The 24427-nt window shown below is 40.2% G+C and overlaps 1 protein-coding gene across 2 annotated transcripts in view; it reads right to left on the reverse strand.

The window, feature by feature from the left end:
* Positions 1-2152: 2152 nt before the first annotated feature.
* zbtb16a (zinc finger and BTB domain containing 16a) overlaps positions 2153-24427 on the reverse strand; it is a 116476-nt gene continuing 94201 nt past the window's right edge. For both annotated transcript variants that reach the window (XM_017719856.2, XM_037545716.1), the window contains exons 6-8: positions 14544-14714; positions 7905-8072; positions 2153-4751 (exon numbers count right to left, since the gene is read on the reverse strand). In XM_017719856.2, the coding sequence (XP_017575345.1) occupies positions 4522-4751; positions 7905-8072; positions 14544-14714 (569 nt within the window). In that variant the 3' untranslated portion in view covers positions 2153-4521. The remainder of the gene's footprint in view (positions 4752-7904; positions 8073-14543; positions 14715-24427) is intronic.

Genomic DNA, 24427 nt, shown 5'->3' on the forward strand with positions numbered 1-24427 from the left:
CTCTACACAGACACTTTGGGCCATTTGCCAAATTTTCCTAAGGTGTTCACATTCTCTGCAAAACAAAAACAATGCGATTGAACAGTCTGGTTCAGCCCAAAAAGAGTATTCATTTTGGAAATTGTACATAACGTACCTCCTGCAGCCCTCACTCTGACATTAAAGCCTACTGATATCAACGAGCAGTTAAAAGAGATGGAAAAAGCCAGACAAACTTAAGTCCACTTTTTATTTTTTTCTAACTGCAGATTTAAGGAATACAACTGAACATTTGTTATTTTGATGAGACTCATAAATAAAAATACAAAAGAAAAGTCACTACAAAACAATCTACTGTTAGTAGGATGTAAAAAGTCTCACTACTAAAGGCACACAATTTACGTAGTAACAACATTGAGAAGAAAACCTGCAGCATTAAATCTCTTTAATTTCTTTATTTTTTTTCCACACTCCATCAGAGAACACTGAAATGTTACAAAGAGATGTGTCTGATTCTACACAGAAAGAAAAACTACATCAGAAACTGATGCCGATATCTGTAGCACGGTTGCCAGAAAGTAGTGCTACAAAATTAGCATGTTGCTGGAAAAAGACAAAGGACCTTTGCAAAGCTTAATGCAAATTAATTGTTTTTTTTTCTTCTTTTTTTTTTAACAATTGACAACAAACAGGAAAAAAAAATAAATGGGCACCTTCTAAGATTAGGCTAAGATTAGGTGCTGAGGTAGACGTAACTATAACAATTCAAATAATTATAAAAACACTATTTTTTTTTTTTTAGTACAGAGCAACTGGACTGGCACTTGTGCTGTCACAACAAGGAAGAAACAAAAAACACATAAGCCAAAAACGAAGGGGTACAGTAAAGGGGGAGTGAAGGGAGGGGGGGGCAGGAGGAACAGGAGAGCCAGAGAGCAAAAGAAAGAAAAAGAGAGAGTGAGAGAGCAAGAGAAAGAAAGAGAGAGAGGGGAAGAGAGAGAGATGCTTTGTTACACTATTTAAAAAAAAAAAAAAAAAAAAAAAAAAAAAAAAGCTTTGTTATGCTTGGTCCGACAGGGCAATTGGTCCTCAGTGCTAATTTAAAAAAAAAAAAAAAAAAAAAGACAATGTGCTTTGTTACTCAAACAGTTTAGTCTAGACCTCAATGGCACATGCATGGCAACACGGCATGAAATGGCGACTCTTTCAAGAACACCACACTTGAACACAGTGAGCCAACTCCAGGGATGCCAAGATGACGTCTTATTTACTGTCGCTTTACACGCACCGACAGTATAAGTACTCTAACCGAAGAAACAGTCAAGTCAAGCTGGGGCAGTAATCTCGGGCTAAAAAAAAAAAAAAGATAAAAGAAAGCTGAAAGGATGCTATTGTCAGCGTTTATCAGCAAACCTGTTGCCGGCATTAAAACGTGTTCTCAAAACGGAAAATCCTTCAAAGCAAGACGTGGAGATAAACGCACAATATTTTGTATCAAAGAATGTTTACAATTCACTTTCAGATTGTGTACAAAATCCTACACCTAGTCAGTCGTTAATGAAAAAATAGACCATCCAAACACCATGCAAAATATTTTTCCCCCACTCTGGATTTAGCCTCGTCATGGAGCCAGGATCTGATCATTATGGCATCCCTGGAGCCCTAGAGACACCGATTATTTTCTTTTTGAAAATACAGAAACTAAGCAGATATAGATGGACAACTTGTTGAACAATTTCATTTAGGCACAAATATTACAGAAACATCAGAATAACATTGAGGGAAGAACTATATCAATGCCAATATCTTTTAATCATATAGAGAGAAAAATGGCATAGAACATTACTATTACATTAGTGCATTTGACACTAATACACTCACTCTCAAACATACACACTCACACTCACACTAAAAACACACGCGCAAAGAAATGAAAAAACAAAAAGTATCGCGAACAGTGACACTGGTATGTGGCTTAATATCTCATTGTTGCTCCATATTCCAAACTATGTCTTCACACAGAAAAGCAAAATTATTTCCGTCTCTTACACTGAACTACTTATGCTTGCTTTAAATCTCACAGGGGGCCCAAGACAGCCCGACTCACAGTGTTTTCCAAGATATAACAACAAGACAAGACATTTACAAACCCCCACCCCCCCAACCCGTGTCTGCCCATCCCTTTTTATTTTAGTCACTTCAAGTAAAGAAACAAAAATGTTGGCAACATGATTGTTTGAAAATCTTGTGTGCAATGTATTTTATCATTGGCATCACATTAAATCTCTCTCTTTTTTGTTATTTTCACAAGAAAGTAGACTGTGGCTGATTTAGTCCTTCACCTACAATGTATTGACATCCAGAAATCAACACTTACCACAACATGTTCACACACTTATGTCCAACATTACCAAAGAGGAGCAAGGCAAACGATTCAAACCAGAAGGAAAAAAAACAAACGTAAAAAAAACCCCAAAACAAACAAACAAAAAAAAAGTAAAACTACAAATTTGCCCTGCTGAAACCTCGACAAATGGAAAAGGGACTGACACTCAATACAAAAATATCACAATTTTATATATCAAATGGCCTCTGTTGGCTCTTGCTCAGGACTACACTCATATAAAGAAACGTTGACTGACGAGATTTCGTTTTTTTTCCTCCTTCCTTTCATCTTCGATTACCACTTGCAGTCCCAATTGTCCAACGCACAATGCACAGCTGCATATGACCTGTTCTCAGCGGTTCAGGCTTTGTGAACCATCTTTTTTTTTTGTTTCACATTACAAAACTACAATTCTATTCACATATTTTCAAGTTTAATGCTTTTTTTTTTACTTTAAAGTACTACACTCCATCAATCCCATACATACCTCCCAGATCAACTCTTACCCCAAAACTTAAGGCTTCGAAACCTCTTCACTGCGCTTAAGGAAAAGGTTAGGGGGGCACTGAAAGAAAAAAATAAACACTTTTTTCAGTTCTATCATTAACAAATCTTACCCTTTATATACGTCATTTACTAATCTCAACAGCCAAAGCATGAGATGAGACAGTTGCAATAATGCAAAACGAACACATGAAAAAATGTGCTTTTGCCAACGAAAATAAAACACACAAAGAAACAGAACAAAACTTAGAGGTAGCTTACAAAAAAAGACCAAACCCACAAGCTCTTCAATAAGCAGGGTTAATTTAAAAAAAGAACAAAAAAAAAAAAAAAACACCAAGTTTGGTAACAACAATAATGCAATAATCTCTCTTCACCGTGGCACTTATTTTCTGAGTACACGTCATTTTTCACATCTCTGCACAACGTAGCAGACAGACACACACATGCGCTCACAATCAAATATACACAAAAAGAACTAAAAAGAAAGGAAAAATTAAAACACAAGCCCATGAGGTCACAAAAAATACGAGGTAATTCAAGTACAATGTGCTGAGATAAATCAAGGTAAAATAGGAAAACGCAGACATAGCAAAAGAAAAACATGAAGAGTTGATCTATTCTTCCATGGTAGCCCTCTGGGCTGGACAGGCCAGGCCTCATACCGCACGTGAAACTCTTTCACTTATCATTCAGATATGTGGAGACCAGTCCTGAACGTCACAGTGCCCTTTAGTGTCCAAGCCACTGGCAAAAGCAGCTTTAGTCTATATTTTGGTCTCTATATCAGAACAGCATGAACAGGTGATTAGATTTAACATTTGTAGTGGGTGAATGCGATGCTGAGTCTCGTTTCTGACCTTAACTGCTGATCACTGCATTTTAAATGTAATTCTGAACCAGCTGTGTACTTGGTAAGAAGAAAAATAAATGAGAAGTAATAAAAAAAAGAAAACATCCAGTTAATAAAATACAGTGTGCACTGAAAAGGGAACTGATGAAAAACAGAAGAATGGTGGCACTCAATAATGTCAGATAAGAACTCAAACAGAAACTGTCGTCGTAATACAGATTTGTAGTACGTGCGATGAAGCTATAAAAGGCTATGATACGGCGCTGGAGATTATGCAGAGAATATGAAATGACATTTATGAAGGAAGCATTGAGAGCTTAGCTGATTTGTATGCTGGTTACCAATAAACACTTAATGAACGTGAATCATACAGGAAGGCTCTACTCACTGGTTGTCTATGGTACATTGATAAAAATGCTCAGTACCATCAGACGGCACAGCCTACTGCACTAGAACTCAGATGTAAGTGCTTGACTTCTAGATTAATGAGAGCAAACCTCAGCTATATACCAGGAGTAGGGGTAACACGACCTCAGTGAGTAGAGCTGACCTCCTGTTTGAGACACTGGTTCCAACAAATTGTTGTTTACAACACAACAGAATGTGACACCACCACAACACCATACTGAAGGGGTAAGATTTCTCTCTCTCTCTACTTCCCATCCTTTCTTGCTTTGCCTTGCCCAGCCCGTCTGCCAAAAAAAATGGCACCCCCCTCCCCAATTTCATTATTTCCTCCTGCATTCCAAACTGTCTATCCATGCTTCTCTCCCCCATCCCCTTCCACCCGCAGCCTCGCTCAGACGTAACACAGGTACAGGTACGTTTTCTCTATCCTCCAGTCCGGTGGGATGTCCTCGGGCTTGTGGCCCTTCATGTGCTTCTGCATGGCCGACAGACTGGGGCAATACTCCAGGCAGATGGTGCACTGGTAGGGTGAGGCGCCGTTGTGGGTGCGCAGGTGCTTGATCATGGCCGAGTAGTCCCTGGAGCGCTGGTGGCACAGCTTGCACTCAAACGGCTTCTCACCTGGAGGGATTAAAAGCAGGGTCAGGAACCAGCGGCGCGCACCCTCCAGTACTCAGTCAGCCCAAGGACAGACCTCTGTCAAACCTAAATACACAGCTGAGTGATCCCTCAGTTACAGGAACTTCTGTCACCTGGGTAGCTTTTCTGAGAAAAATGTTCTAAAACAGTATTTTAAAAAAGCATTTAAAAGCAGTATTTTAAATACTACTAATAACTCATTAACTGGTTTTGTGCCTCATTAATGACATTTGTTCTGAAAAATAATACAAGTGCTTTTCACTGTTTTTGGCTTTCCCCCCATTCATACCTTTTCATTTCTCTTTAATAAAGCAATACAAATGGATTGAACTTTTGCTTTGTATTTTCTGTACAAGTCCAATTTGAATATTTTGTATAGGAATGTTCTGCTGCCCCAAATTCTGCTGTCATTAAAATGTCATTTAAAATAACACCAGATTTTAAAGAGGTCATGTGAGTACCATAGAAATGAGAAGCAAATTAACTCCAATTGCACTAGAGTGAAATTTAAATAGCAGGAATTATAAGCAATTTTAAGATTTATACTTCATGACCTGAGAGCATTTTTACTGAACTGTGCTGCCAATTGTTCATTTAGTTCAGAAAAAGCAGTTGCACCTTATGTACCTAAATGTGTCATACACATTGTAGGTATGCAATTTGTTCATAGACTTGGACAAAAATGAGAACTTTCATCACCATCACATACCAATAAGATCATGCAACATACAGTGAAGGATGGCAGTGCTACAACATTGTATCATATTGCGATAAATTCCATCACAATACTGTGTTACACAGTACTGTTAGTACCTAAATAACACAGAGCAACTGAATTTTACATTACAAAAAAAAAGTATAATTAATGCTCAACTGGATTTAGTGCAGTGCAGTATGTGTAAACTTGAACAAAATCACTGTACTCAGTTTTTTTTAATGTGACACTGCTGGGGCATTTTGTCTGTTGTAACTTATAAACATCTGGAAAACCAAAAGTCCTGCATATCATGTCCTGTAAACAAGTCTTCCAGTATTGTGAAATTGTATTTGTCATTTTGCTCACTCCTACTTAAAAAGTAAACAACTACAACAAGAGGTAACTTTAATCCATTGCTAAACAACCATGGCTATTTTCACATTAAAAGCCTCATTGCTCAATTTTGATTTTTTCTCCTCAGATCTGATCTCTCTATCAAGATGGTCACATTTGCGCAGAGAAGTGAAGGGCAGACAGCTTCAGTGCTACATTTTTGTTCTTCACAGTAACCTAACAGTTCTTGAAGAGTTGTAAAGAGTTACCCACTTCTTAACACAACAATTCAGAGAAGAATACTTAGTGACAGTATCAGAATCTATTCTCCATTTAGTCTGACAGTAGCTCATAAGTCATCTAAATGTTGACCTTTAAAAATGTCACTGGAAAATGCAGAGACAAGGTGAAGAGCAAAACCAAAGCCTGCATAGGGTCATCTCAGTGGAACTCTGAGTGCCATGTTTGTTCACGTCTTTCTCGGCATTGACAGTGCGCTAGACCAACCTTGACCTAGGTGGCGGGAGCAATGTCACATCCGTCCATGACCGTCTATGCAAACGGCCCTAATGAGGTGGTCATTAAAGCTTTAGGAGGCTGCGGCACGCGCATGTGTGGCCAGTGTACTTTTAACCACACTGTAAACAGGGTGGCCTCAGATAACCAGGCAATAATGAATTGCAAATGGAGCCTGGCTATCGATCGGCCATTGACGGCACGGGGCTGCCAATGTCAATGCTTCATCAAGCAGCTCTCTTTTGTGTGCGCTGGCCTTTGACTGTGAGCTTGTCACTGCTCTTGTTATCTCGGGTGCGCTCGGCCCTGGCCCGACAAAAAAAAAAAAAGCCAATTATTTGACAGGCTGCCTTGATAGTGTGGCTTAACGGCAGCCTTTAGTGAGCAGCAGAGAGCGAGAAGGCCCGGTCTGGGCGTACACTGGTCTCTCCACTACTGCCCTAATCCCCCTGTCATGGGGGTGAGCTGACAGCACTGGAAATGCCCTGTCCTTTGGTGAAGGCCTTATAGAAAGACTAAGACCTTGAAATCAATCAAGACTTCCTCTGAACAACACCACGAGATTTCTTTAAGAAGAAGCTGATGCAACAGCACAGTCATGTTTGAGTTTGAAAGAAAACAGTCAAGTGAAGACATAAGAGACATGAATACTGCACAAGAACCGCAAAGACATTAAACGGGAATGACCCGCTCACTCTCACGCCTCGGTGTAACAGCATTCTAATTAAGGCTGAGACATATGGACAAAGTAACGTATCGCGAATCTATTGCTACAGATTCTAACTGCAATGTGTCTTTCCATGCATTACAAACACATCAATGAACACTAGGTTTAAGACTGGCCTTTTGTTTTTTGTTGGATGCCTTCATCTTTCAAAATCTTATAGAACAGTCACAAGAGCCATGTTCACTTTATCCAACACTCCCAGTGAAGTTTCTGCTTTACGAAACCTAACAGCTGTGGTTAACTCGTTTTACACTAACTTTGTTAACCTAGGTTTAGATTAATCCTCATGAATGTTCACATGAAAATGAATGAATGTGAAACATGAAGATGTGAGCAGGAAAAAGAAACGACTTCAGCGATCTGTAGAAAGTAAAGCATATATGATGGTAAAAAAGCATTAAACAGCAACCACTGCATTAGTGCTTACTTGAGTAATAACTACTTTATATTCTTAATGTTTATGTAGTATGTAGCTACCTATGCTAAAAGAGCAATATTCTTCATTTGATTGATGTGAGAAACAGGATAAAGAGAAAAAGAAATAACCAGAGCGTTTTCTGGTGAGCAGTATGAGTTGCTATAGTGACATACCCTGGTAGAAGGTGATCCACGGTCATAAGGTTTACAGTGAACCAAACTTAAACAGGCCCCAGAAACATTTGTGACTATGTGCTGTAAACATGCTGACCAAACAAATTTTCTGATTGGTCAGAGAGCTCTTATGCATGTTCGAAGCCTTCTCTGACAGCTTTCAGTATTGTTAAGGTCAATACTGTAAATACTATATATTGTACAGCTGAAACACAGTAGTTCATCTAGCTGGTGTAGAGAAGCTTTACTGCCCAGTGGAGGATGGATGTACCTGTGTGCACACGGTAGTGGGTCTCCAGCTGGTGTTTGAGGCTGAACTTCTTGCCACAGCCATTACATTCATAGGGCTTTTCTCCGGTGTGGATGCGTTTGTGGCCCTTCAGTGTGCTCTCGTCCCGGAAGCAGCTCCCGCAGAACTCACACTCAAAAGGGTGGTCACCTTAAAAATTAACAGAGGACAAAATTAACAGAGAGTAATTATTGAACATTAGCATTTTAGTCATACAATTTTTTTGAAAAATGGCTAGTTTTAGTGTTCGATTCAGCTCAGAATTGTTTACAAAACTATTCACTGCTTGTCAAACTTATTACAGCTCCAAAGCATGATCCTTATGAACTGCACTGTCAGTACTGGAAGAGCTTAATAAATCTGCTTCAGTAATAGTGTCAAACTCCAAATATGAGAGCTACAACAGCACTTCCCACTGGCAAAATCAATTACATTTCACTCAGTATGTGTGAATCAGTATCTGTGAAACATTCAAGCAATAATTTGCAGGGCCAACAGTTCTGTGATTTAACCCACTATAGGCGTAACAAAAAGAAGAAGAAAAATGAATCCAATGCAGAGGTACAGCAAAAACATAACATCATCACTATACTTTACACATACGACATACCACAATATTATTTTTTTCAGATGACAAAAAAAGTAGTGCTACAACTTAACAAAAAATAAATAAATAAAAACCTATCAAAAACTATGAATACATTTAACTTGTACTGCATTAATTCCATTAAACAGGAATAATGATTCTCTCTTGAAGAAAACATACATGGAAATATGTGAAATATTGTGATCTATCACAATAATGATAAATGTTGTCATGCTGCTCAGATCTAATCCAATGCAAGGCCTTTGAACAAATCGAAGTAACCAATCTGGTTCCCACAGAGTCAGTCTGCTGATAGTTTTTGATTCTGTAAGGAATAGGGTCACACTTAAAAGTAATCCTAGACTCACTGCTGTCTTGTTCTTCCAATTAATTTAGGCATTTTGTTACAGCAGTAAAACAATGTATCTAACGGAATAAATGGAATCAGCTAGGCTGCACCTTTACAGGACTTCAGACACTGGCTGAAGCATTTGTGATTTAGTAACATCAACTTTTTCATGTATTGAAAAAAAAAATGTATCAATCTCTTTCTGTTCAGTTTTTATTTGCATTGTATTAGACATTACATCAGTTATTGAGAATCATTGTCACTTTTTTGTCATTTACATTTTTACTAAATGATAACCTCGGTTTAACAGTGAATGTTTTTCAAATTTGCTCCCAAATTTTTCTTCACACAACTTATCCAAGTACAAGAAACGTGACCAAATATGGCTGAACTTAATAGTTCAACATCCTCACTTACTGAAAAACCACTGGCTGCGGTGTTGGGCGTACAGTGGTACCTGGTAATTTCACAAGTGTGATAAAATAGCTTCTCATTTGCATACTGCAATCCTCTCCTTACAGGCCACGTTTCATCACAGCTTTCTTGGAGCCTGAGCATGTATGTAATGGATATTCAGATGTCAATAATCAAGGATATTATGATATGCAGGGGTGCTCTTTCTTGCCCTTTGCTAATTGCTTTCCTGTGTCTGACTAGCAGCCTGCTCATATATCATTCTCGCCCTGTACAGATGCGCAACGCTGCCAGGCGTGTAATGTTCGCGATTAATGCATTTCACTACGGCGCTGAAGGTTTAAGTCATTGTGAATGACCTACGTGTTTCATTATCTGGCTGTCCGAGCGGCACCGTGCCAAGGAATAAATTGCATTTCTCGTTATGTACTGTCATGCTCAGCCTCTCGCCACCCCCCGTTACGAGACAATGTCAATTTCCTTGGGCAGGTTCGGTGGGAGACGCAACCTAACGCTTCACACGTTTTACATTCACCCATTTGGGCTCAAATGTCACCGCTTTCTGTTCGGCAAAGAGCCCTATGCCTAATGGGAACAGAAAGAATAACAGGAAAAAGAATCAAGAATAGGAAAAAACAAAGAAGGGTGTCAGAGAGATAAAAATAAAAAAAAAAAAAAAAAAAAAAAAAAAATCAATAAAAGTGACAGTCTTTATTTGTCTGCATGAAGTTATCTGCAGCTCATGCTGTAAGACATTCTGCTCTTCCTAGCATCTCTAGCCGCTGCACACAGCACAATCCATCACAGTCTGTGTCTCGGCTCCAGCACGCGACCAGAATAGTAATCCCGCCAAATTTCACCTGCCTTTAATTGCGACTAAGCCCGCGCTTCAATCAAAGACATCTGTGCCGAGCCCACAGAAAAAAAGCAGAAAGCTCCTCGCTGCAAAATGCCCTGGAGTTAAATTTGGTGGCTTGCTCTCACAATCAGTACAAGCATCTTTAATCTTTATTTGGCAGAATAATTGGCGACAGCTCACACTCGACACTACAGGGCACGAATTTATATATATCTAATACACGACGTTATTTTTAGGCTAAGGGGCTTCATGTAAATTTGGCTTTTTTTTGCCACAGATACGGGCCAATCTGCTTATCAAATTTCGCGGCGGTTCGAGGGGCTTGGCACGACTTGGGTTTTGTTAAGAATGCATTAAGCTTGGAGGCAGTAAAGATACAAGGTGATAGATCAAGACGCTGCGTCTGTTGCTGTGTTTCTCCCTCCCTTCCTGTAACGTGGAAAGCCATCAGGCACTGACAGAGGGAGAGTCTGGCAGGGTGGGTGTGTGTGTTGGGCGGGTGGGGGGCGGGGTGGGGAGGGGGCAGGTGGGGGGCGTGTGTTGGGAAAGCTCGGGGGCTGCCACCTGCGTCCCAGTGCCCCCTGAGGGGGGGTCTGTGGTGCTGCTGTACCTGGCCGGGGTGCGTGGGTGCCGGGGCCGCGGCTGAGGGCCCAGTTCATTATGCACTAAAGCGGCGTAAATCAGGGATCCATCACTGCCAGGGCCTCGGCTGGCCCGCGCTATCAAACACAGCTGCGAACACAAAACACCCGCCGCAGATGGAAAATGGGCCCCCGAATAAAACACAAGCACCAAACAACAACGGAATATTAACGAGGCTCAGCCTGCAGCAAGGGAGGGAGGGAGTGAGCGGCCATGATTATTAACCCCTAATGTACAACAGAGCCCACTCACACTGTATATCATCAGTCACAAAAACAACTTGGATCTCAGAAATGGCATCTAAAACAAAAAGGCTTGAAAGGTTAACTTTCCAAAATCTGTGGTCCATTTGTTATGATTTTTTTACAGAATGTAAAGAGCAGCTGGAATTTCCATTAGGTAAATAAATAATTAACCACTGTGCAAAAGTCAGAGACCACCCTTAATTTACTTCAAATTCCAGTCCAAAATAACCATGAAGTACAAGGCTTTAATTTTTCATTAAATATTCCTAATTAAATATAATAAAATAAGATACAAGTTTCCAAAACTGGAGTTCAAAAAATGACCAAAGGTTTTAGAGAAAATGGGACTCCTAACAACCGTGCATAACCTTGCAAATCACTGTTAAAAACTGTTACCAGCAGACAAAACATTCTCTAAAGTTTTCATCTTTGAGAGAGGAGAAAAATCAAGCTCCGCTCTTGCTTTAGATCTGGGAGGAAAAAAAAAATTTTTTTCTTACAATTTCTGTCCATCCTTTCACTGTGAGAAGACAATGTCATTTTGATTTGATTATTACAAATCAAAATTAACTGCTGATATTCTCAGAACAGTCAATCACTGAAATGTGTCTGAGATTCCTTGGATTGTGAGAATCAGAAAATGCAACCAACGTCTAAGACTGAATTTCCAAGCATTGAAAAACACCCTGCAGATTTCTTTGAAAACTCCCAAAAAAGACCAGGCGAATGCTGGACACGCTCAAAACCGAAAAATCTGACATTATATTTAGTTGTTAAGGCTTGTGGTTTTCTCTCAAATGTGTTTTAACATTTTTTTTCTTGATGTTGAAAAACGAATAACCTGGAAGGCTAGTCTCTGACTTTTACACAGCCCAGTACATTTCTGAGGTTTCCTTACTCCAGTGACAATAAGAGAGTACAATGCATAGGCACTGCTGTTTTCTATTGCTGTTTCCATTGCAAAACCTGTAGGGAAGTTATTCATCAAACAGTGTAATCGTTTTAGTCGCCCTCAAGAAGAAGTTTATTACTGATATACTGATGTGTGGATCTATACTGGTGTGCCCAGAGCAAAGGGAATATATCAGATACTACATTTCTAAATAAGTCCACTGTTTGAAAACCCACATGATGCAGAGATTTTAATTATACCACACAGAATATTAATGCCATATTTGAGTGGGGGTTAATTGTTGATGAAGCGGAAGCTGCACGGTATTTCTGCTCTATCTGTAGCAGAACATCAGTGTGTTTTTACACCAGTGATCCCCTCTACAGCATGAGAAAAATATGAATGAGATTAAGAAGATCAAAGGAGAACTAAATGTGAGCACTAGCTCTTAAAAAAAACAAACAAACAAAAAAAAACAACAACAAAAAAACAAATCAAGACTTATTTTTGGTGCTTTTGCCTGGGCCAATTGCAGTTTTTCTTTTTAAATCCCTTGACAAAAGCCCCCACATCACATTAAACGGGTGCTTGTGATGCTCATTGTAATTTAATACACGCCTACAGAGAATTGGGTTCAAAGAAGCGCGACACTGCATCTTTCTCCCTCTCCCTCTCCCTCTCTCTCTCTCGTCTTGGCAGCGGGGAGAGTCGCTGACATTTATGTGTGCAGGCGGGAGCAGCGGCACGTCGTCTCTGATGTGGCGTCCGGCTCGGAAGAGTGTGTACAGTATCTCCGCCCAATAAGGGCTGTCCCTCGGCCCGTAAACAGGACCCAGCTCTGCTCATCTCGCCACTTTCGCTTCAAATATTTATCCCAGACGCAGCAGACCAGAGCGGCTTTGACACACCAGCCTGTTATTTAAGGTCAGAGACAGAGAGCGGGAGGGGAAAAGCCTTTTCGAGAGAAAATGGGATTCATTTCCATCGTCTCATATTCTCCGCGCGTAATAGAGGCTGTTCCCTGAGTCACCTCATCTGCTTGTGCACGCGCAGAGCCAGCCTGGGACGGCCGAATAACGGCACTGTCACAAACCATCACAGTGCACGGCCCTCTGCTAAATGACCTGTCAATTCAGCATTGCTGTTCTCCAATGGGCTGACTCTGCTGCTGCTGAATGGCACAAGTGATCAAAGAGTGAATGCTACAGTATAGAGCCTCCACATCCACAGCTCAACCTAGTAGGTATACGCTTTTAAAAATAAAGGCTGTTAAACGGTTCTTGGCTTGGATGTACAGTTCAAAAAAAAGGTAATTGGTTAGACCATCAAATTATGTGGAAGAGTTCTATACACTTGCACATGCCATTTATAAAAGTGGCTCTTTAAAGACTGATCCACTGAATGTTTTTGAGCTGTGGTATACAGTTTAGATTTCCTGATCCAAACTGATAGATCTGTGTCAGAGCCAATCAGTGCATAATTTCATTAATCAATATGAACTACAGGCTGAATCCTATTCCAGTTCTCTGCTTAGGCTATTTTACCCTGCTACACTCTGTTTACACTTACAAAGAGGTGATATAATGGGATATTATTTGCAATCTGCTGCAGTAAGTCACATTTAGGGATGTTAATATCTGGATTGTGGAACTATTTTAAAATGGAACACAAACAGTCCAGCAGGCACTTGTAACAGCTACAATTATAGTTATGAAGATTTAAGAGTACTAAGTGTAGAATACTCTACACTAGTGATGGGCATTTCAGTCAAATGATGCTTCTGGTCAGGTGTGCAGCACCATTTAGCCACAGGGAGATTTTTATGCTTCTTTTTGGACTAAACAGAGAAGAAACTCTGATCACCTGAGACACACTGTGCTCTGATGAATATAAAGTTTAGACATGTTTCTACAATATGAGAATGCAAAACCATATAAAGAAGCTACTTTTCTTATCAAAAATACTAATTTACTAAAGGTTTTCTTTTACACTTTACTGACTATTTGATTATTGAAATACTGACCTACACCACTCTTTCATTAAAATGTATCATGTACTTCTGGCAAGTTAGCGATACAAAAAAAAAAAAAAACAACATGTTCAATACCACAAAATGGTCATTAAAAAAACAAGTAGTAGATAAAAAACCCTAAATCTATCAGAATGACCCAAAAGAAAAAGTTTTACTGCAGCATTTAAAAGTAAATGCATCCTATTACAACTTATCTAAACTAGGTTTGGCTTACTATTTGCACTTAAAGTTTGTACTGTGCAGCTTTGTTATGAAAACTCCAATGTTGGATCAGACTCAGTTTCGGCAGATATTTGATATTAAAGGACTCAAAAAACTGGATCGGCACCTCCCTACTACTTAGACAATCATGACATGAAGGAATAGATTTCAAAACCATCAGCTTCAAGATCTCAAACATTAGAATTCCCTGTGCTGTGCAAGGAACCAAGGGATTATGAATTCCATCTGTTTACGAGTCAAAACATCAAAGCAGCTCGACTATTTGGGCCGTTCTATAAACTAGGATGCATGCATTTGTTTGTTTATTTTATTTTGGCATAACCAACAGAACATCTGGACTATCGGTGTTATGGAAGGCTTAAGAGGGATGTGGGCCAGACCTGTGTGTGAGCGGAGGTGGCGCTTGAGTGCCGTGTGGCTGGGGAAGGTGCGGTTACACTCGCTGCAGATGTAGCTGCGCACGCCTGCATGGACCTCCATGTGCTGCTGCAGGGCGGTCTGCGTCTGAAAGCGCTTTCCACACAGCAGACAGAAGATAGCCATGTCTGATCCTGGAGAAAGAGGGGGAGACAGAAAGAGAGAGAGGATTAGTGTGTATACATACAGACTTTTGTGAATGTGTGCATAATCACATTTATGTGTAAATATACGCGTAAAGTCATGAGTGTAAGTGTACAATACGCATTTCCGTTTATATCACCTCCTGAAATAAAATTGTTACATTAACGCTCGTTACAATTACATTTAAGTTTTTAAATGTGCATATTTTTCCTTCTCCTATAAAGCTCTCAATTCAGAGATACAAGGCTTTGTACACAATGTGTATGCTTGGTTGTTTTCTTCACCATTATTAAAATAAACCCCATATTATATATTATTATATTATATATTATATACACACACACACACACACACACACACACACACACACACACACACACACACACTTATTAGATACCAAGGTGTATTTTTTAGTAATTACATATTACAATGCAAACTGGCTGAGTGATTATTAATAAGGATGTGCACAGGTACAAGATTATTTAGTTAAGCGTTTGAGCTGCCAGTATTATAATACTGAAACCACTATTTGGGTGCTCATTACATTCCTTTATGGAAGGACTGAGAAACATACAGGCCAACAATTCAGTAAAATGCAGGTGTCCTGTTTTAACAGGGATGTAAAATGTGAGTTTGCTTGTGTTTGTGAGTAACACTTGTAACAAAATGCAAATGTCGTAATACAAATGCCTTGCCAACAACGCAATGCTAAGGACACGATCGCGAAGCCACAGGTAGCTCAGCTGTATGTGCTACTGTAGCTGATATAGTGCAGAAATAGAGACAATGGATTTCTCTAATAAACTAACATGTCAGCACAGTGCCCACTGAGGTGAAAGTGATCACCTCTAGAAGACGAGTTCTTTACATCAGCCTCCAAAATCATACTGGTTAGCTTTTTCCTTTTCAGATGTTAGCCGAATATATACTCATTACCTCTTCTGAATACTTTATTACTTCAATTATATATTATTATATATTGTCTAGAATGTATATGCACAATGATTACATTGTAATGGTTTTTTTTTTTTTTTTTTACATACAGATTTGTAATCTTTACAGTAAGTACGCATATAATAAAAGTTTTAATCCATATTATTTAAGGGGTTAGACATTCCAACATACATTTCTATAGTTTGGCTTCATGCATTCATGCAAGGAATTTTGAATGATTGAGCGACCGAGTGAGTGAGTGAGTGAGTGAGTGAGTGAGTGAGTGTGTGTGTGTGTGTGTGTGTGTGTGTGTATATGTGTGTGTGTGAGTGTGTGTGAGTGTGTGTGTGTGGGGAGGGGGGGGCTCTGCATAAGTCCACAATTACTACAAGACTTGGACTTCTGCACAAATGATGTGACATTCACATATAATCTCTGATTTGGCACGGCTGCCTGATTGTAGTTTGTATCAGCAAGACTATCAGCTCTGAACAGAAAATCATTACATACAGTATATACACCACATGTCCCATTAGATGAATAAGACCGTTTCTACCAAAAACTGAAACCATTATACAAAGCAATGGGGGGTCAGGGACAGTTAGACTGAGCCATCAAAGATACAGTTCCAATATGCATCAACATAAAATACGCCCAGCTGTAAAGTACGCCAGCTCTCTTGCCTCTCACTCTGTCTCTGTCATGCACGCACGCACGCACGCACGCACACACGCGCACACACACACACGCGCGCACACACACACGCGCACACACACACACGCGCGCACACACACACACACACACACACACACACACTTTTTCAATTACCAGACTCTAGAAAACTCTGGGGAAAGCGGGAGTGTTTCAAGCTCAGCTTCTATTCCATCAATCAATAATGCATCTTTGGGGCAAAGCTTCTGCTAATTTAAAAATCTATGAGGAGGCCCGAGCTCATGTTCATAAACGTGGATCAATCAGTGAGAAAGAGAGAGAAAATGAGAGACAGAGAGAGAGAGAGATGTGGAGATGAGGAGATGAGGAGAGAGAAAGAGAGAGAAGCAAGACAGGAGCAGTCGTGTTCTTAAATCTCAGACAGTGCGGCTGAATTGCTGCTTCTGTGCAAATAAATACTGACAAGGCTTCCTTCTGGCTCTCTCTCTGTCTAACTCCCTGCTTCCCCCTCCGTTTGCTCTCACCCCCCCCCCCTCCCCCTTAATGCTGTCTGTCTCCGCCATCTCTCTCTTGACTTGCTTCTTTCTGCTCTTCATTTATCAATGAAAAGGAGGCCATTGATTGGAGCCGATTGTGCCGTTAGACCTAGCGGGATGGATTGGTTTGAAAATGGAGCTGAATGATAGACACACATCGCTCTAATGTTACCCGGGGTTGCTTCAGGACTGTCTGCATGTCTGGTGTATTCTCATCTGCCGCTCAGCCCAACATGCATAAAGAATTTATGGAGAAGAGTACAGAGAGAGACAAAAAGTCTAAGAACGCAAACACTTGCTAGCATTTTTGGGGCAGGGAGATGAAAGACAGAGAGACAGGGAAAGGAGGGGGGTGGTTAGTGAAAGAGGGAAAAAGGCTGGCTGGAATGCAGGAGGTTACAGGGCTGGACTGTGGAGCATGACCTAATGGACACAAAGGTCTGGACAGGGTGGGGGATAACCAAAGCCATATCAGCCTCTGAAGTGTTTACTTTCTAAATTCCCATTTCTCTGTGTAATGAAAAACTGATGAAAGTTAAAAGAATACACATCTTTTTCATCCTGTTACCTCTGCAGCTTCTAGTCAGTTACTACAGAGAATAATTTCAACAAGTTTCCCCAACAACAGATAATCCATTGACTCAAAATCACACTTACAATTAAAGCCATTGCTAAATTCCAGTGCTAAATTCCACTGATAAACATTTATGCAAAACAAGCATTTTCGCAGAACAGCATCTTCAGTAAAAGGTATTTGTAATTTAAGTCATCAACCCATTTAATTCGTTCTTCCTGAGATGCATTTAGTTTAAAAGATATTACTAATTACAGATTATTCTAAGTTACCAGTGCAGTGAAGCAGACAGGGTGCTTGATCTGTTAGTGACTTGCTCTGTATGCAGTGATGTGGGTGTAACTTTCCCTGGCTCCCCTGAATGAAGTGACGTGGGTGTAGTTTTCACCGGCTCCCCTGAACTTAGTATTGTGGATGTAGCTTTCACCGGCTCCCCTGAACGTAGTGATGTGGGTGCAGCTTTCATTGGCTCCGCTGAATGTAGTGATGTGGGTGTAGTTTTCACTGGCTCCTCTGAACGTAGTGATATGGGTGCAGTTTTCATTGGCTCTTCTGAATGTAGTGATGTGGGTGCAGTTTTCACTGGCTCCTCTGAATGTAGTGATGTGGGTACAGCTTTCACTGACTTCATCTGAATGTAATGTTGTAGGCACAGAGTTTTCACAGGCTCCGCCACAATGCTGTTATGTGGCCAGAGATTTCATAGGCTCTACCTGATCACAGAAATATACCAGAAAACCTTAGCAACTGTAAAAGGAACCACAATTTATTTTTTATTGTATTACTTCAGGATTTGAAAGCTGAATAAAGCTTACAGGATCAGCTAAATTAATATATTCTCTCATGTAAGACTTTTATTGTCAAAGAAAAAAACTTAGAATTTGCATTATGTAGCCACATATCACATTTTTATGCATGGAATTCATTAACATTTTTTGTTCTGTACATGGAAATATGTTGAAATTATAGTCACTGGCAATTGCCACAAATGATACAGATATGGCAGAGAGAGATTAGATGAAAAAATGTCCACCAACATTTTTCCACTCTCATTTCCATTCAAGCCACACTCTATGACCAAGTCTATTTATAGAGCCTTCAATTACATCTTGTTAGGACACCATAGTCTGAGTAGGCACTGTGGTTGTATTTATAGAGGTCTGTGTGTGTATGTGTCTGTATGTGCAGACAGACCACCCTTTAACCTCAGTACCTAAACATATCCTGTATATAATTAGCTAGTGGCACAATAACCTACATTCATGCGCCTTTTTAGCACAAAAACACAGAAATATCCAAGTGAACAATCACCTGAGTTGGTCTCTTAAAATTATTACATAACCGCCCAATCACAATTATTTTACATGACTTGTTACATTTCACAATGATATGTTAATGCTGCATGAATGTGTTTTAATAATTGAGGCATGGCAAATGTACATAAACAAAAAAGCAGAAAACACATTTATTGAGATATGACATAGGTCTTGTGAAAACATAACCTCTTATTTCTATCTTGGTGGTACTGTATGTGTAGAAGGCAGCAGTGAGTAATGTTTGATAATCTGAATTTGAGCTGTTTCGGTTATCAGTTGGGAGCTACTAAGCACTGCCGTATGCTAAAGTTTGGGTGCCCTTGGTCAAATGACACGTTTTGTCATATATCAGAAAATACACAGAAACTTCACAAATATTTATTTTTATAGCAATTGTCTACAAAAATGTCATGATTGGGACAAACCTATGCAGAAAATCTACTTTAAGGAAGAGTGAAGAAAAATGTCAGGCTAACTAATGTCAAACTTCAAACTTTCTTTTTGTAGTTTGAATCAGTGAGCCTATAGACAAACCTCGTGCAATTCTCTGGAAGCCAGAGGCCAAATCAAACAATTCAAAACAAAGCAACCCGAAAAAGTAATACTGAAAGATTTCTGCTACTGATCAGCTTTTTTAATCTAAGAGAGATATTGGCAGTTCGCTCAGCTGGTAAGAAAAACTCTTTCACTGGGGGGAAAAACTATTTTGGGAAAGAAAGAGAGCGAGACAGCTGATAGAGCGCAGGCCGAGAAAGGAAGTGCACTGTCCATCTGATTGGTGTTAGCCGGAATTAAGTGTTCCACTGTGAGAAGTTAGGAGAGGCAGGAGAAAATGGACTGGCTGAGAGAAGCTCAGCGCAAAGGCAGAGAGCGAGAGCGAGAGCGAGAGATTCCCAGCCACCTCTATTACAGTGTAAAATTGAGTTGGACAAAGTGGCACCTGGACAGAGAAGTGCTTAGCCTGCCGCTGCCTGCTGCTGCTGCCCGAATTTTGGCATAATTTACCTCCACTCATGTCTATTTGTAAGGGCCTCTCTGCTCTACTTGCAGTGTTAAGTTAATGGGCCTGGAGTGCCTCTGGCCATTGCTTAATGGTGCCCGCATCACGCTACCCAGCCACCAAGGAGGAAATCTTCGACTTTGCATGCTTTAGAGGCCGAATCTTTCTGCTTTGTCTGTATAATCTATACACTGTTGTCAAGGTTATGGTGAAAATTAAACAGCCAAAAACAGAGCACTGATTAAATTGAAACATGCGAAGGGGAGAATGAAGCTGGTCTGCCTGTTAGCGTCAGTGTGAGGGGAAGAGGCACCATGAGACTGTGTGTATGTGTGCGTGCGATTCGAAAGCCAGCGACTGTCATTCGAGAGTGTAGTCAATTAGCTTGTTTTTCATTTCAGCAGTGTTGATGGAAAACAAACTCCTGCTGCTCTGTCTGTCACCCCAGCAGTGGGGTGTGATGTCACCTGTTGCTCAATGTAGATCTCCCCATGATGGCACTAGCGGAGAGGCACGCTGCTGCTCTGATCTGCAGGGTAGCATATATTCATGCCTGGATTCTGTATGTAGGGAGCTATAAGTTGTCCAGCCAGTCTGAAAAATGAGGCTTGTTATGTGTGTTTCAATTGTTCTGTGGAATCAATGCTGAATATTATTTGCAGTCAGAACAAAACCTCTGATCATAACTTTATAAAAGAATGAAAGCAGCAGTGAGTAATGTTTGTTTATCTGAACTCGAGCTGTTTCAGTTGTCAGTTGAGAACTACTAAGCACTGTTGTATTGTAACTTTCTTTTGCCATAAAATTTTCAGTGCATAATATCTGCTTAACTTTTGAGTTTAAAATATTGGGGAAAAAAATTAAGTGCACAATATATGCCATGTCCTTTGCACAGGCCACATTTTATGTTAAATTTAGTACATAAACATAAACCTATACTTTATAGAAGTGTGTTGTGTAGAGGAAGTGTACTTACTTTCACTCAAAAACATAATTTGACTGGGGTGCCCAAATTTGTGCATAGAACTGTATACTGTCACGGTCATAACAAAACTTCATATTTGGTAAGAAAACTTTCTTAGCTTTAATATGCAGCACATTAATGTAATATAATGCTTTATCAGGTCATTCTGAACCAAATTCTATTGGGTTACTAGTCATGAAATGTTTCTGCAGTTTAAAGAATAGCTGGTATTTTCAAATGATGCACACATATTAAAAAACAAAAACAAAATATGAGTTATAATGGTTCTGATATAACTGTGATATGTGGAATGTATTGATATATGATATGCTAATATTATATGCTAAATGCATATGGTATGTTGTATACTTGGTGTATTATGTAGGACAGTCTACAACATGTAACGGTCACTCTGTACAGTCTACACTTGCGTTTTACCAGACATGAGCTGAGAATACCCTGGGTTCTCAGTACTTCTCTCACGAAGACTCAGGTATTTGTTGACCGATCAATTAAAAACAACAGCTTACAAGCATTCAAGGAGCCCCAACAATAAAATTTAAATTTAAAAATTTAATAAATTTCTTTATTTCTTTTTTTCCACATTTCTATCATGTTAGGATGTTATGGGCATTGAATGTATTGTCTGATCATGCTTCACTGGAAGTTCTGTTCTCAAGTCACTCAAAGCATCATGGGGTGCAGGAATAAGGTGGATAGGAACTACATATTTGTTTTTTCTGCTGTCAATTTCTCTCTTCTTTCACAGAAGCTAAACAAAAAAAATGCCATAGCATTTTAATGTTTTACACTATATTTTGCTGGTGTATCTTGTGTTCCAACTTTTTCATAAACTTTGGTAAAAAGTTGTGAGGCCTTCTGCGAGACACACCGTGTTGTGAAAACATCTTCAAGTATCAAGATGTTATATTTTTGCCACATTCTTTACTGGGTTGAGATTTTAAGTGGGCAATTAATCATCAAATCCTAAATGCTGTTTGTGAAATGTATGACAAGTGTATGACAAGTGTATGGCATTTGGGCCTGCATGTGTGTCCCGAAGGCATCACTATAAGTGTTAATGCACAGTGAGGGTGTGTTAGATGGTGGAACTGATAGGTGGCGCGCTGTATGTACACACTGAGGCTGTGTGGTATGCACAGCGCTGTGTGAGAGGCTGAGCGTAACAGCAGGAAGGGTGAGGGGGTCAGCGGGGGCAGCTGCGAAAGCCAAGTGGGGGTGGAGGCTGTGGGCATTGTGGCAGCCCCGCTGAGGCTGATGGACAATGGGGGTTGAAGGGGCGCAGGCGGACACACAATATGGCCAGAACGGTGCCAAAGCGACATCCCAGAACCATACACAGTAGCATGTGGGGGCACTAATGGGGAAAAAAACATGCATGTTGGATCCAAGATACAAGATAACTGAGGTTAGGTTTCATAGCTTTTTTGGCACCAAAGAAAATAGTTTACAAATCCAAATCCATTAGTTTTTAGACTTCTCAAAATCAAACTTTCTGACTTGGAGTTTATTTTCTGATAAACATACAGCACTAAAGTATGAGTGTAAACACTAAAATTTACAGATTGCATCCAATCTAGAACTATGCACAGTTTTTGTTTTAATTTAATTCCCAAGCAAAATGGCCCTTATTTAAATGATGTAACTTCACACACATGTTCTTCAATTTTCATCATTAAATAAGCATATTTAACAGAAAAAAATAGATTAAAATTTTCAGTATTTAGTGTGTCCATAGTTTGTCTTTATTACGGCTTCCGTTCTCTTTCTTTTCGTTTTTTCAAAGAAATCTGCAGGGATATTTTTCCACACCTCTAAATTTCAGTCTTAGAATTGGTTAGCTTTTCTGCCCCTCACAATCCAAGTCATCCCAGACACATCAAGTTGGATAGGAATAGCTGCCCTCAACAGTCCAAAGATACTTGGAAAAAAATCTTGTAACATTAAACCTAAGAATATTTTCTCTTTTCCAGTTACCATTTTGCAGGTTTTAGGGTTTATGACCACAGACATTACAGAGACATGAAGGCTCAATGTTAAGAAACAGGAAAACTGAGCAACCTCGAAATGCCTGCAGTAGTAAATGTAGAGCGTACAGGGGACTAAACTGAGAGCACAGTTACTGTTCCCCTCTTTGAGCTGGGTAATGATTTTCTTAAAGAGTGTGTCTTAATTATAATTGGGAGGCATAAACGAGCGTATTGTGAGTTTCACTGGGGGATGACATTGCTACAGGCTGCTCTCTGTTCGGGGCTGCGTTTTGGGATTTGGAGGGTAAAGCCGCATCTCATCTCCTCGACCCATTCATTTCCACGGTAACCCGATGCTCAATGAAACCCAAACACCAAGGGGTCTCGCGCCTGTGCCTCCAACAGACAAGCACGACCGATTGAAGAGCACACACACACCTCCCTATTCCCCTTTATCTCTCTCTTTAGGTCTCTGTCTCAAGCATGGCCGGCAGAGACCATGTCTGCTTCTGAGAGAGAGGAAAAAAGCACAAGCAAGCAGGAGAGTGAGAGATAAAAACCGAAAGCAAACAAGAGAGGGCCAGAAGGACGCATAAAGAAATGTTACTTGTAAGTCTACGACAGGCAGCTGAGGAGCCAACAGGTACAAACTGTTCCTGCAGTATCTGCAGCAGTCTGGAGGTGTGAGTGCGCGTGCAACATGATGCGTCCAGTGCTTCACAGTGACCACAATATTCACTCGCTCACTCACCCAGGCTGACACCTAATGAGTCCAGACTACAGGAGAAGCGCACATCCACGTAATCCCAGAGAGTGTCTGGGCATAATGTGGTATTAGAGCAGCCGCTGGCTGACAGCTCCACTCCGCAATACAGAGCATGTGACAGTAGCGAGAGCGCAGCTTTAATGCATTCAAAACGCCTCTGCGCCTCTGACAAGAAAAGCAAAGAAAAGAGCCCGAATGAATTGTTTATTGATCTAACAGGAGGAGGGATGGGTAATGGCAAGAGGGAAAGAGCGAGAGACAGAGCGAGAGAGATAGAGCAAGCAAGAAGCAAAATAACATTTTGTATGTTACCATCAAAGTGCCACTGGCCCCTAAGGATCTGTTGTCCAAATGCGCTGCACAGAAAGAGGCGAGTTAAGCAGGGTTTTGTTTTCATGCAGGTCTCCTTTCTTTAAAACCAAAAATTTACTACCTCCCAAAAAACAGCAAAAAAGCCCTTAAAACGACCACTTTCAGGCGTGAGCGAGGAAAAAAAAGGATGAGGACGACGCACCTTCCATTAACACAGTGAGACAATTACTTCTCTTCACTCAGGGGTTGAGGCCTTTTCCAGACTTTGTACCAATAATAGCAACAGATAATTCACTTTCATGTTGGTCTGCTGTAGTCCGTGCATGGCAAGATGCACTGCGCTGCTCGCGGACAGATTAATGCCACCAGATGTCATTGTAGATGCCATATTAATTACCTCAAGATAATGTCATGGAACCATATGGTTCCTCCAGTGTCCATTTAGACAGAGAAAATGTCTTCATCACTTACAAACCCCCACATGGAAGAAATTGGCCCTACTGAGTTTGACAGGTGTTGGATGCAGATTCTTCATAATTAACTGAGCTTTCAACACTATCCCCGATGTGATCGGAAAGGACAAACTGTAAACAATTGAGATTACAACGGCTGCTTAGTTCGATATGGGTAAGAATGAAC

The sequence above is a fragment of the Pygocentrus nattereri genome, chromosome 16, assembly GCF_015220715.1.
Source record: "Pygocentrus nattereri isolate fPygNat1 chromosome 16, fPygNat1.pri, whole genome shotgun sequence".
NCBI lineage: Eukaryota > Metazoa > Chordata > Actinopteri > Characiformes > Serrasalmidae > Pygocentrus > Pygocentrus nattereri.